The sequence below is a fragment of the Camelina sativa genome, chromosome 11 (assembly GCF_000633955.1).
Source record: "Camelina sativa cultivar DH55 chromosome 11, Cs, whole genome shotgun sequence".
NCBI lineage: Eukaryota > Viridiplantae > Streptophyta > Magnoliopsida > Brassicales > Brassicaceae > Camelina > Camelina sativa.
In genome coordinates this window covers 17,853,627-17,866,886 of record NC_025695.1, presented here as the reverse complement: position 1 = coordinate 17,866,886, position 13,260 = coordinate 17,853,627, and the positions used below count along the sequence as shown (strand labels likewise).

Genomic DNA, 13,260 nt, shown 5'->3' with positions numbered 1-13,260 from the left:
ATAGTAACAGTAAAGCAGCTGAACATACTCAACATAGGAAAGACTTTTAACTACAGCCCAATGGTAAAATCTATGTATCGATGAAGTAAACCTAAGCAGTAGGCAAGCAAGCAAGCACAGAGAGCTTCATACCATACAGATGCGTGTGATGAGGATAGAAGTGGCCAGAGTCATGATGATGGTCGATAGAGACCAGAAGTTTCTGATCTTTGGATAGCCGCTGTATTGTGGAGCCGGTGGTGGTGGTGGTGTCACAGCAGCTGTTTCCGGTGAAAATTGATCGGAGCTTGGTGAGATTTCCGGTGCTAAGCCGACCGATTGAGGAGAAGCGGATCCTACATAACCTGCAGATTTTGACATAAACGAAGCTCAGTCTCATTCATATCAACGAAACTTAACAGAATCCATCGGAATGATCCGTTTCTCACCGGGAACAAACGGATTAGTGAACTGCATACTCTGAAGCGGCGGAAGCTCCGGCGACTCTGCACCACACCACATATCAAATCCCTAAAAATTCACTCACACATGTACGTACGATTCGATTCAATCGGAATAGAAGGATTCGAAATTAAACCTGATGGCGAGCAGCGAGACTCGAAAGATTCTTCGGAGCTCCGATCGGTGCAGATCTGAGAAAGAGAAACCAATCTAGATCGATCCAACGGGAATCCAAGGATCATCGGCTGCCGGAGAAGATAACAGAGGCAGTTCCCGGCGCTGGAATGAATCGACGAGGTGAAAACGGAGCAGCAAATAGGATTGGGAGTCTCCGAGATGTTGTTAGGTGGAGCGGAGACGTAAGGAAGGCAAGGAGAGAACATGACGAGCTCCTCCGTACAGGTCAGGATCTGTGGAGCTGAAGAAGACGAAGGTGCCTGAAGCGTCGCGTATACGGCGGAGGAGAAGAGGATCGCGAGTATGAGGATGAAGACGACGGTTTTAATTGTGGCGGCCATTGTTTGTTTCAGATCTCTCTCTCTCTCTTCTTCTTCGTGATGAGTTAGTTACAGAGCTTTGGCTGAGTCTGTAGTGACGACGAGTATATAACGATGGTGGCTGGCGGGAAATAAAAAAGCTTTGTGGAGGTTCTATGTGAAGTTACGATATTGCCCCTGGGTTGATTTTTTTGCTGAGTTGGCTAGTGAATGGCCACTAAGGTGCCTCCACGTGTATAGATTGCTTTTGATCTGGTGGGCTTTTATTATGATAGCTAAAACCCCGTAATTTGTATTATACACTAACCAGTCACAATAACGTAATCAAATTCTTTCACAAGGTGTTTGGAAAAGTTTTGGTCATGCAAATTGAGCCACATCCTTGTTTTTCGTCTTTTTCTTGCGGCCTCAACTTCTTTACGTACCTACAAAAGACTCAAAACACTAACCATTATACACAAACAAACTAAATTTAAAACAAATTCTTGAGAGATTTTTTTGGAGCAACACAAGTAAAAATTAACATGAAACCTGGAATGTGTTTAGTGTTGTTTGTAGCGTTAATGGCAGTGATGTCGACAGTTTCTGCTCAGTCGTCGAGTTGCACGGATGTCCTAATCAGTATGGCGCCATGCCTCGGCTTCATCACTCAAAACACTTCTTCTCCGTCTCAGCAATGTTGTAACCAGTTGGCTCATGTTGTCCGGTATTCTTCTGAGTGTTTGTGTCTACTTCTCGAAGGTGGAGGTTCTCAACTTGGAATGCTTGTTAACGAGACACAAGCTCTTGCTTTGCCTAAAGCTTGTCATGTTCAAACTCCTCCTGCCAGTCGCTGCAATGGTAAAGATAAAGACTCATCACTTCCCATTAAATTCATCTTTTCGATTTCTTTAGTCTCTCACGCATTAAGAGTTTTATCATTTTCAGGTGGTTCTTCGGATAATTCGCATGCAACTTCAGGTAATGAACTAATTAACTTATATGGAACCTAATTGTATCTATTCTGACATAATTATCTCTATGAACAGAACATGGACATGGATCAAAAATAGTCCCAGCTGGAGACAAGTCATCATCTAATGGGAGTTCGATAAAGTTCTCGTTCCCTCTTCTCGCCATCCTTACCACAGCTTCGTACATCACAATCTTTGCCAAATACTGACCTTTTTTTTACCCATAAAGCTTTTGGCCTAAAGAACATATTTGTTTTTAGTCTCTCTACTAAATCGCAGTGTATTGTGGTATTGGTTTGTAGTGCAAAGAGTGTGTTACGTTGTATCTCTTTGCTTTATGCAATATTGAACATTATTTTTCTAGAACATGGTTGAAATACGTGATATGTTTATATATTAAGTTATCATTCTTTGCACGTTTTTTTGTTGTTAAAAACAAATGAGCTAATTAGACGCGTCGTCTTTGATATAATATAACCAACTGTTTCAATAGATATGTCGTGTTATATATTTATTTACTTGGTGTCTTGGTTTATTTGATCTTGGCCTGTTATATTTAAGAAAAGAAATATAACCTCATACTCCCTCCATTTGATATTAAACTTGGTCAAAATGAATGTTCTACTTTAAGTGAATATGTTTGCATGCAAAACGAATTAATTTTCTTCCTTAATTTTCTTCAAAATATAATTGACTAGTTCTTTGGTTGGTGTTTTGATATTAAGGTACAAAGTTATGAGCGATAGGCTGTAGTGATATACTTTTTAAATATATATTAGTCTAAAACATCACTTAAAATCTCGAGGGAGGACGATTGATAATTACACAAACACATGCATTGTATGAGTACAAATTGTTATCTCAGTCAGTAACACATGTATTGTTGCTATTTTAGTCACCACTTCTAAATATAAGCTTTTGTCCGCTACCGTAAATGTTAATGTTTCACTCTAATCTTTTTCGCAGAGTGTTGTCTCTATCAAAAACAAAAAAAAATGTTGCCGGTAATTTTATGAAGGGAATTGTCATCTTTCTAAAAAAAATTCCTCTATTTTTATGCTGCAAACTTGTAAATCGTCTATTCGTCTTGGTATTTTTTCTTATTATACATTAGTGCATAGTGATAATCCTATAATGCTACCAATAGAAAGAACGAATGTATGATGTGGAAATTGTAGACAAGCAATTTATATATGGCTGAAACCTGGAAGACACTTTCTAGCAAGACTCAAACAAATGTCTAGAGAAGTCAAAGCAAAAAGGATAATCGAAATTAACTAATACCTACTTTTTATTAATCTAACTAGTGATTCTCTTATTTTAAAATGTGTGATTGACGAGAAAANAAAAAAAAAAAAAAAAAAAGACTCTGCAAAGTCTACAAAACCAGTCCAATTCTTATTAGAACCTATGTGCGCGATTGCATCTTTCGGCGGCCATCTACATAAGCTGGTTTTGCAGAACAGCCATAAATTTCTATTGAATGCATTTTTTGTATCATAATGAATTTGTAGGTTATGTTTATAAGTTATATAGTACTAGTTATTAATTAATAGATATGTGCATGAAATGAAGATCATCAAATAATGGTAGAAGGGGACCCCTTGAACAAGACCACCTTTGTCTCCATTTCCACAAATCACAATCCTATGTCCCTTAGAACATGGAGCCAATTATTGCGACTTCTTTCCCTCCCTTAGTTTTGTTTATATCAAATCTCTTTATTTATCAACACACATTGGTATCCTGTAATAAATACTTTCATCAACGTGGACTAAACACATCTGAAAACATATCATATCAAAAGTCACAACCTACGATTTCTTTGCTATATATTGAAATCGTATATTGCTTTCAAAGTTCGGATTGAGTTTATCCTTCTATCTGCCCCCACCTTGAGATCGAGGAATTATGTGGTGCATGCGTTAGTTGAAAAAGCTCTAGCTAGGGTCATTAGAAATAATTTTATGTTTTGATTTTATGACAATGTACTTCTTTTTCTCGATTACTAATACTAATAATGTATTTGCAAGGTGTAATAATGTATTTGCAAGGTGTAATAATGCATTTGCTCTACTTCTCAATTTCTCTAGAATATATATTATTTATTGTTCCAAGTCTAGAGCCAACATATAAACCCCACCATGCAACATGTGTATTATTACGTGTATATAACTTATAACATTTAGCTTTTGTGTTCAACATTCTCATATATATCCACGAAAGCATTCCATAGAGAGAATCATAAATTCTGAAAACTGTGAATACATAATTCTTTCAGATTTGGAGCTATAGATTGGTTCAATAATGGAGATTGAATCGGTGACATGTGAATGTTGCGGCTTAACGGAAGATTGTACACAACACTACATTAGTAATGTCAAAGCTAACTTCGCCGGGAAATGGCTTTGTGGGCTTTGCTCCGAGGCGGTGAGTGATGAATTCAGCCGTAGTCCGAAGACGACGACGGTGGAGGAAGCTGTGAATGCTCACGTGTCGTTTTGTGGCAAGTTTAACGCCAACCCGGCAGAACTTGTGGCCGACGGCATGAGACAGATGCTACGGAGGAGGTCCGGTGAGTTATCGCCGAAGCCGTCCAAAAAGTGCGGAAGATCTAATTAACAGCACATAATTGTGTGTATTCATCTTTTTTTTTTTTCATTTTCTTCTTTTAGTGTTGGCTAATGTAAAATATGATAAAAACGAATAAGTAATCTTTGGAGATGATTGGTTGGAACCGTATCGTGTTACCTTAGCTAATCTTTGTGCTAATCCAAAATAGTTGCAAATGGAACTGAAGAAACCTAGATTATTTAGTATGTAAACTGTTGTGTCTAAAACTATATAATATACATAATTATAAAATAGAATATTGCCAATGACTACTCTCACCAGTAATCTCTGCAAGAACATAGACCGTCTTTATGATGGTGAAACCTAGTTCGATCTCTCACTATGATCTCTCGTTCATACACTTTGGAGCCGAGCTTGAAGAACGTGTGACAATCCTCACAGACCCTCAGATTCTTTACTATCCTAATTACACCACACGAGATTTTCTCTTTTTCTTCTTCCTTATTCATCAGACAGACCCAAAGCAGAGCGCGAGCTTCTCGCTATGCCATAGAACCAAATCCCTCTTTTCTTCCTCTTGAACATCAACCAAAACGCTACCAGAGTGTGGAACATAACCGGCCAACTTGAGTTTACTTACAAACTCGTCTAGCGTTGCATAAATCTCATCTGATTGCTTATGCCTCTTGTCACCAATGAGAAACTCGTGTGATATCCCGTTTAGATCAATCCGACTAAGACCTTTCTCCTTGAACACATTCTTTTCCTCCATAACACGTCTCATTTTCCTTACATCGCCCCATCTCTGTTCTCTAGCGTATATATTGGACAATAATACAAGAGCCCCATCATGATCAGGCTCCAACTCGAGGATGTGTTTGGCTGCAAATTCACCTAACTCAAGCTCCCCATGGACTCTACAAGCTGACATCAATGATCCCCATATGACTACATTAGGCGCCATTGGCATTGATTCTATAACCTCAAGAGCTTCTTGTAAGCAATTAGCTCGACCAAAGAGATCCACCATACATCCATAATGCTCAAGTTTTGGAGTAATATTGTATTCATCAGTCATTGACGCAAAAATCTTTTGCCCTTCTTCAACTAGTCCCGAGTGGCTACAACCATAGAGAACTCCTACGAAAGTAACATCATTGGGCTCGACATTTTCTTGCTTCATCCGGGCGAATGAGATAAGCGCCTCATTGGCTTTTCCATGCATAGAATAGGCATTGATTATAGAGCTCCATGACACTACATTCCTCGTTGGCATCTTCCCAAACACGTCTCTAGCTCCATCCAAACTTCCACATTTCGAATACATGTTAATGAGAGCATTATTTATTGACAACTCTGACTTGAACCCGTTAAGATATGTGTAACAATGAACCCATCTCGCGTTATCCAGAGTACCAAGGCTCGCACAAGCTGATATAACACTGAACATGGTAATTACATCAGGTTCTATCCCAGAGTGACGCATTTCCTCAAAAACTCTTAAAGCTTCATGAGGATGATCACTTTCAGCATAAGCTGAGATCATTGTGGTCCAACACACCAAGTCTTTCTCTTCCGTTTGGTCAAATATAAGCCGGGCATCGTCGAGTCTCCCAGCTTTTGAATACCCAGAAACCATGGCTGTCGAAACAAACAAATTTCTCACTGAAAGCTTCTTAAAAAACTCCCTTGCCATATCCATACAGCCTGCTCCAACATACATAGTAACAAGAGCAGTCAACAAATGAGTATCCATCCTAACATCATTCTCTATTAAAAAATCGTAAATGGCTCTGTTATAGCTCATATTCCCAGTACGAACACAAGCCGAGACAATGTTACATAGTATCATCTCATCTGGCAACACATTAGAACACTTCATCTCCTCAAAAAGCTTAAAGGCTTCATCTAAAAGACCGCACCGGCAATACCTACAAACAAATTAAAGTTAACAACTTTAGAGAAGATAAGAAAACTACATTGCACTCTGTTTATGAACCTAACCTGTCAATCATAATATTCCATGTAACAACATCTCTATGAGACATTTCGTCGAACACTTTACGAGCGCAGTTAATTTTACCGCAAGTCGCATACATATCCATAAGACAAGTCTCAACAAACGGGTCAGACAAAGTTGCAATCTTGAACGCAACGCCGTGAATCTCCATACCTTCGAAAAAGGCCGAGACTTTAGAAGCCGCTTTGAGAACCGGAGGGAAACTAAACTGATCAAGACGACCACCACCATGTCTAATCCTCTGGTAGAACAGAATCGTCGCTCTGGGTTCATTGGAACGAGAGAGATCCCGGAGAAAGGGATTGAACTCTGCTGACTCCGGCGGAGAGGGAATAGAAGAGAAGAGTGAAAGAGCGTAGCTGAGACTGATAGAGGAAGAAGAAGAGATACAGAGGTTGAAGAGAAAGGAGTTGAGGTTGTCGTCGTTTACTGTACGGAGGATATGGGCGTGGAGTTGCTTGACGTTGTTGAGTGTTTTGCAGTGTGAGAGTTTCTCCAGAATGGTATCTGCGGCGGAGACGGCGGTTGAGTGTATCGGACGGTGCATGATTTCATTATTTCGATTTTTTCGGATGTGTGATTTTCTTGTTTGTTTTCTATTAAACTGTTTTTACAAAGTTTTTTTTTTTGCAGAAAGGATAAATTTATTTCTTAGATTTTATAGTTAAGTTATCTTAATTATATTAGAGTATATTTCTATTTTTTAGCTACATTTTGAAGTTGTTTTTAGTTAATGATTCGATAATATAATTTTGTCCGAAAATTATTCTTTCATACACCTACATATATGGCATAAAATTATTATTTATTTATTTATTTTTAACCAAACATTAATCTAGAAAATAATTACAAGATTAGTTGCCCAAACTAGAGTGTAAGAGTTTACAAAGTAAGCTTTAAAAGATAAAGACTTCGAAGAACGAGCAAGACAATCTGCCCGTATATTTGACGTCCGTGGGATCTTCGAAAGCATGAAGGATGGGAAAGATGGTCGAAGTAAGCTGAAATCATCCAACAGATTGGAGAAAACTGGCCATTCATCGGGGGACTGCACCATTGCCATTAATTCTGCACAATCCGTCTCAAAACTCTGACAGTCAACACCCGCCACCAGTAGGAATTCCATCGCCCAAATCAAAGCCTGAAGCTCCGAGTAAAGGGGGAAGGACTGCGTCGCTGACTCCGTGCTCCCAATAACAACGTAGTATCCTCACTATTACAAAACCACCAGCCCAGACCTACAAAAGGATCTGACGCCTTCCAAGATCCATCAACCTGACATCGGGGAGAAGGATCCCAAATCTCCAAAGGCAAAGGATCTAGGGAGTCCGAGTAGAAAGACTTGGCCTCTTCCCATAACAAATTATCATTGGCCGCCTGATTAATGACATCAATTGGCTCTGCCTCAATTCTCTGAAAAACTTTTTTATTCCTATCCTTCCAAATTGACTAGACAAGTCACGATAAGCGGGGGCGTATATCCGGTGCATTCGACGGGGATGGCGCCCGCCAAAATAGAAAATCTAGGTTCGAATAAATTGAACCAAAAGGAAAACCCCCATAATTTAAATCCACTGGGAATAAGTCCCAGATCCGACGCGAATGGGAACACTCAAAGAGTGCATGATTTATAGTCTCCACCTCCAATTCACATCGTTTACACAAGGTATCACACCGTACACCCCGAGAAGCAAGACGCTCCATCACAGGAGGGGAACCAGAGGCAATCTGCCAGAAAAAATGTTGAACCTTCGGGAGGACCTCAAGTTTCCAAGCTTGTGACCTAAGGGGCGAACACGTCGGTCCATATTCAACCTCTTTAATTAATTCACGTGCTAGCCGATAACCCGATTTGACCGAATATTTCCTTGATTTAGTTAAGTGCCAAATCAATTTATTTGGTTTAAAAAAATTACTGATCTCCATAGTTTGAATAATCTGGACATCCATCGGGTCCATGAACTCCTCAAGGATTGGCATATGCCACTCCTTAGTGATTGGATTAATCAAATGATTAACCATTAAATTGGGATGTAACAATCTCCCTCAGCCATTAGCTGGTCTTGGTTGAATATCCGGTATCCAAAAATCTCGCCATACCGAAACATGACAGCCCTAACCTATCGCCCACGTTGATACATGTTCCACCAAACCTTTAGTTGAATAAATACTCTTCCAGGCAAACGACGGGAGTATGGCTTCTTAGCCTGTAAGGGATGTTTCTTCCGAAAATATCTACCTCACAAGATCCGAGCCATCAGGGAATTCGGGAAATGAATTAGTCGCCAATACTGCTTAGCCAACATTGCGTCATTGAATTGTTATAAAGCACGAAAACCCAAACCACCTTCACATTTGTCCTTACATAATTTATCCCAAGCTACCCAGTGCATGCCTCTTGCCTTATCATTGGACTTCCACCAAAATTTTGAAATAGCACTCGTTAATTTAGACGTTAACTCCTACGGTAAATTATAACAAGACATAACATGGGTTGGAAGACCTAACGCTACCGACTTAATCATAACTTCCTTTCCACCTTTCGATAAATACTTCGCAGACCAACCATTCATGCGATCATCCAACCGCTCATTGACATAACTAAAAACTTTTGTTCTCAAACCCTGTAGATTTTCAGGAATACCCAAATACGAACCCATACCCCCTTCTTTGGATATAACCATTACAAATTTTAACTGAGTCCTTATTTCAGGTAAACTTTATTGCCAAACATGATGGAGGATTTCTCCAGATTAACCTCTTGCTCCGACGCTTTCCCGTAGTCTCCTATAATCTCCATAACCGTAGAGCATTCAGCCGTCTCAGCTTTGCAAAAAAATAAACTGTCATCCGCAAACAACAAATGTGAAATAGTGGGACAATCCCGAGCTAAATTGATACCCGTAATTCTATTCTCCCTTTCCGCCTTTTTAATATTGGCAATTAAAACCTCTGTACAAATTATAAACAAGTAAGGAGAAAAAGGATATCCCTGACGTAAACCCCTTTGTGACATAATAGAACCCCGAGGTTGTCCATTAAGAAGAACTTGATACGAAACGGATGATACACACCACATTTCAAAGTTATTTTCTGATTTTAATTAGAAGTTTAGCCAATGATATTTCTTGGATCACTAGAATTACATTGATCATATTTCACTATTCACACATTTTGTGCATAGTTTGGAATCAATATCTAGACAAAAATAGCCAAATGTAAGAAACAAATTTTGCATATATGATATATATATATATATATATATATATATTACTACTAAATTCTCTCACAAACCTTGCACTTTCCCCTTTTTTATTCATTTATTTTCTCAAAAATGATTGTCATAAAGTCATTAAAAAAAAAAAGTTGTCCATAACTCATAAACTTGTAAAAACTGTAAACAAAATATAAGACCAAATCACACAAAAAAAAAAAACAATAAACAGAAACCCACACGTAATCTGCAAGAAGAATGAGATGAGCCATTCCTTTTGTCTTAAATTCTTGTCATAAATAAAGACGAGAGATTTTTTTTTTCCATCTCTTGGCTTCTTTAATATATATATATAGCAACTTCTGTTTTCTTAGTCAACCAAATTTGCTTGCCCATTTTTCTTAATCATCATCACTTAATTTGCCTAATCCCAAAATCTTTGATCATAAATAATACATCAAAAGATCTCAGAGTGATAGAGAAAGAGCACACAAGACTTATAAACAGAGCCGTAGCTTTCTGGCAAAAACTTTTGATTCCCACAAAACAAAAAAAAAAGGTGATCACTTTTTTGTTCTTTTATAAAGATTCCTTCTATCATCTTTTTTTCTCCTCCTATTAGTTTTGACCCAAAATATGAGAATCCACCCTTTGCCCAGAAACAACATTCTCATCCATCATCACGCTCCTCTTGAACCAGGGAAGAAGCTCCGTCGTCTCCCACATATCTTCAGCCGTGTCTTAGAGCTGCCCTTGAGGTCAGACGCTGACGTGGCCGTTCAAGAGAGCCCTGACTGTTTCAGGTTCGTCGCGGAAACCAACGGTGGTGGAGGTGTGAGGGCTTACATGGTGGAGATTCATCCTGGTGTGACCAAGATTCTAGTGAGAACGAATGGTTCATCGTCTCTTGGTTTGTCTCTTGATGAGCTTGAGCTTGACGTGTGGCGTTTCAGGCTACCGGAATCAACAAGGCTTGATCTCGTCACCGTTGATTGCGACGGCGATGGTGAATTGATTGTCACGGTGCCTAAGATTGAAGAAGAAGAAGACAACGGTAGAGATTTAATTGTGCTTGTACATTAGTTAGTAATCTTATGTGATTTGTAATCATATGATTGTTTCTGAAAAATCAGAAAAATCTTGACTTTTGTAATCTAATGGCATCAAAGTTACGATCTTTTTAATCTAATGGCATCAAAGTGATGGTTTAACTTAGGAGTTGCAGAGAGATTATGAAAATGGACAAAAGGGTAATTTTTTTGCACGTTTCAAGAGAGTTCACAAGTACATATAATCTATAATGGTTTTAGAAATAGAATCCTTTGAGAGAGGAGAATTTATCGAGGATCTCTGCTTCACGTTTAAGAGCATTGTCTTTCTTCATTTCCCAATCAGGTTTCTTCAAGTTAGCTGCTTGAACTTCTTGTACCACTTTAGGTATTGAGTTTGCAACCATCTTCTGACCAAAGCATAGATCAACCTTCTCTTTCTCCTTTTTACCGATGCTTCGGGTCAGCTCTGTCCGTTTAGCTTGAAGCTGCGCTATTTGCTCGTCAATTTCACGGATTGTCTCGGTGTTTGTATCAACTTCTGTTTGAATATTTGCTAGCTTCTCCTTTAAGTCGCTGTATTCGTACTTGAGTGATGCGACTTTGCCCCTGTTAAGCTCGAGAGCCGAGAAGAACCTGTTTGCATCTTGTATCACGCTTTTGTTCTCTTGAAACACTTCGCTGAAAGTAGGAATCTCTTCGATAAGCTTCAACCTTACTATTTCTTCAGCTGTAAGGCTTGGATCTTTCTTGAGTTTAGTGGCCAAGCTTGCTATCTCTACAGCTTCATTAGACATGAACAAGGAAGATAAATCTTTTTCAAGAAGCGATGAAAGCTTCGTTCGAGCTTCTGCCCATTCATGTTGTTTCACTGGAGAGCTCTCAGTAACGGGAAGAGATGACGAAGAATCCTGTCCCGCTTCTGAAGGCTGTTTCTGAAGAAGGTTATCTAGAGAGTTGAGATAACTGTCAAACTCTTCAGGGTTTATATCCACAGGAGGGTGAGAGACTGCAAGGACACCGTTTATAGGAGAAACATAGATATGAGGAACCGATGTTTCTGCTTTTTCCTCCTCTGTAAAGTTACCTCTGCGTTTCTTCATTCTCTTGCCGTTCTTCTTTGCATCTTGGTCCAAGTCAACCACATCATCACCTTGTTGCTGTCTTGTGGAGCGTCTCGAGGAGGATTGCCGAGCTGAATTCTGTTTGGTGGTTGGAGGAGTTGTTGTAACTGTCTTTTTACTTGGTGTTGCTTTAGTTTTCTCTTTAACAGGTTCATAACTCTGTGGCTGCTGCACCAGTTTTCTCTTCCTCTGGCTGTAACGCGAACTTGTTCCTTCTTTTTCACCATCCTCATCTTCATTCTGTACTTCTTTGGATGTCTCTTCAAACAAAGACGCAGCATCAACTGCAGAAATAGAAAAAGAAAAGGAATCATCATTCATGTGTTCATGGCTGATGCAAAAGAAGCAAGAGAGCATTAATATATACCTCTATTAGCGGGCTGAAGCAAAGCCGGAATAGACCAGGTAAAAGATGCAAAGAATGAATTAACATCCATATCAGGAAACCTCGTTTCAAGATAACGCGAAAGAGTGTTTATGCCTGCGAAATATTTAGGTGCATTCTTGCCCTTAAGCCTCTCAGGGAGAATGAGAAACCGATCTTTATGGAACCCGGTGTTATACACTCTCTTCCCAACTCTCCAACTCCAAACATCACCAGGGCTAGGGCAATCAACAGGTGCATATGGCAAACCTTGACCACTAGAAACCGGCGGAATCGCCGGGAGTTGATTCAAATCAGTTTCCCCGGGAGTCAAGGAGCTTCTGTTACCATTTACCTTCTCATGATCACCATCACCTTCCTTGTGGAATCCGTTTTCCCCCTTGTTAGTATTACTCATTGGAACTGATTCATCATCAAATCTGTGCAAAGTTCATAAATGTAACTGAATCAAACAACATGACTTTACTAAATGTTAAAGCTAACAAGATTTGATTATTCTACTCCACAAATTAAACAACATTGATCATACATGTCTCAATCTAAAGATATAATCAATGCAGAGACAGAAACCATATAAAAGAAGTGTAAACCAAATTGATAAAATTATAATGAATGAATTGAATTTGAATTACCCATGAGGACTTTACACATCTCTTCTTCCATATCCATCGAAGCTGCTGACCAAAAAAAAACCCCTAATTCCCTGCGATAGAGAAAACACCTTAAATACACAAACCAAAGGTGAATTCTATATAATTTGTAACAATAGTTTTTGGAGACAAAACTACACAAATTAACAAATTCAAAGTTGAATTGAAGAGAACAACATATATAAAGATACGAACTTTAGGGACTCGAGAACAGAGCAAGCCGATCTTAAAGAGCTCAACTACAAGAGAAGATTACTACAAACTGTTTCGATTCATCCCTTATATATATATATATATACTACTCTCTCTCGTTCAATCAGACGCGAGCGCAAATTACTATTATACCCTTTGAT

General features: G+C 39.0%; 5 protein-coding genes and 1 pseudogene across 5 annotated transcripts; 3 read left to right on the top strand and 3 right to left on the bottom strand.

Annotated features, from left to right (window-relative positions):
* Positions 127–989, bottom strand: LOC104728085 (non-specific lipid transfer protein GPI-anchored 2-like). The gene is made up of 3 exons (XM_010447118.1): positions 578–989; positions 429–485; positions 127–344 (listed from the first exon to the last, which is right to left on the bottom strand). Exons 1-3 carry the CDS (start codon positions 957–959, stop codon positions 127–129), a joined length of 657 nt encoding a protein of 218 aa, XP_010445420.1. The 5' UTR covers positions 960–989.
* Positions 1,415–2,268, top strand: LOC104723695 (non-specific lipid-transfer protein-like protein At2g13820). The gene is made up of 3 exons (XM_010442084.1): positions 1,415–1,778; positions 1,866–1,898; positions 1,967–2,268. The coding sequence occupies exons 1-3, from the start codon at positions 1,463–1,465 to the stop codon at positions 2,098–2,100; spliced, it is 483 nt and encodes a 160-aa protein (XP_010440386.1). The 5' UTR covers positions 1,415–1,462; the 3' UTR covers positions 2,101–2,268.
* Positions 4,087–4,663, top strand: LOC104723693. The gene has a single exon (XM_010442083.2). It carries the CDS (start codon positions 4,199–4,201, stop codon positions 4,511–4,513), a length of 315 nt encoding a protein of 104 aa, XP_010440385.1. The 5' UTR covers positions 4,087–4,198; the 3' UTR covers positions 4,514–4,663.
* Positions 4,584–7,099, bottom strand: LOC104723694 (annotated as a pseudogene).
* LOC104723692 lies at positions 10,084–10,888 on the top strand. The gene has a single exon (XM_010442082.2). It carries the CDS (start codon positions 10,336–10,338, stop codon positions 10,780–10,782), a length of 447 nt encoding a protein of 148 aa, XP_010440384.1. The 5' UTR covers positions 10,084–10,335; the 3' UTR covers positions 10,783–10,888.
* On the bottom strand, positions 10,939–13,171 carry LOC104723690. The gene is made up of 4 exons (XM_010442078.2): positions 13,103–13,171; positions 12,890–12,960; positions 12,240–12,676; positions 10,939–12,156 (listed from the first exon to the last, which is right to left on the bottom strand). The coding sequence occupies exons 3-4, from the start codon at positions 12,652–12,654 to the stop codon at positions 11,006–11,008; spliced, it is 1,566 nt and encodes a 521-aa protein (XP_010440380.1). The 5' UTR covers positions 12,655–12,676; positions 12,890–12,960; positions 13,103–13,171; the 3' UTR covers positions 10,939–11,005.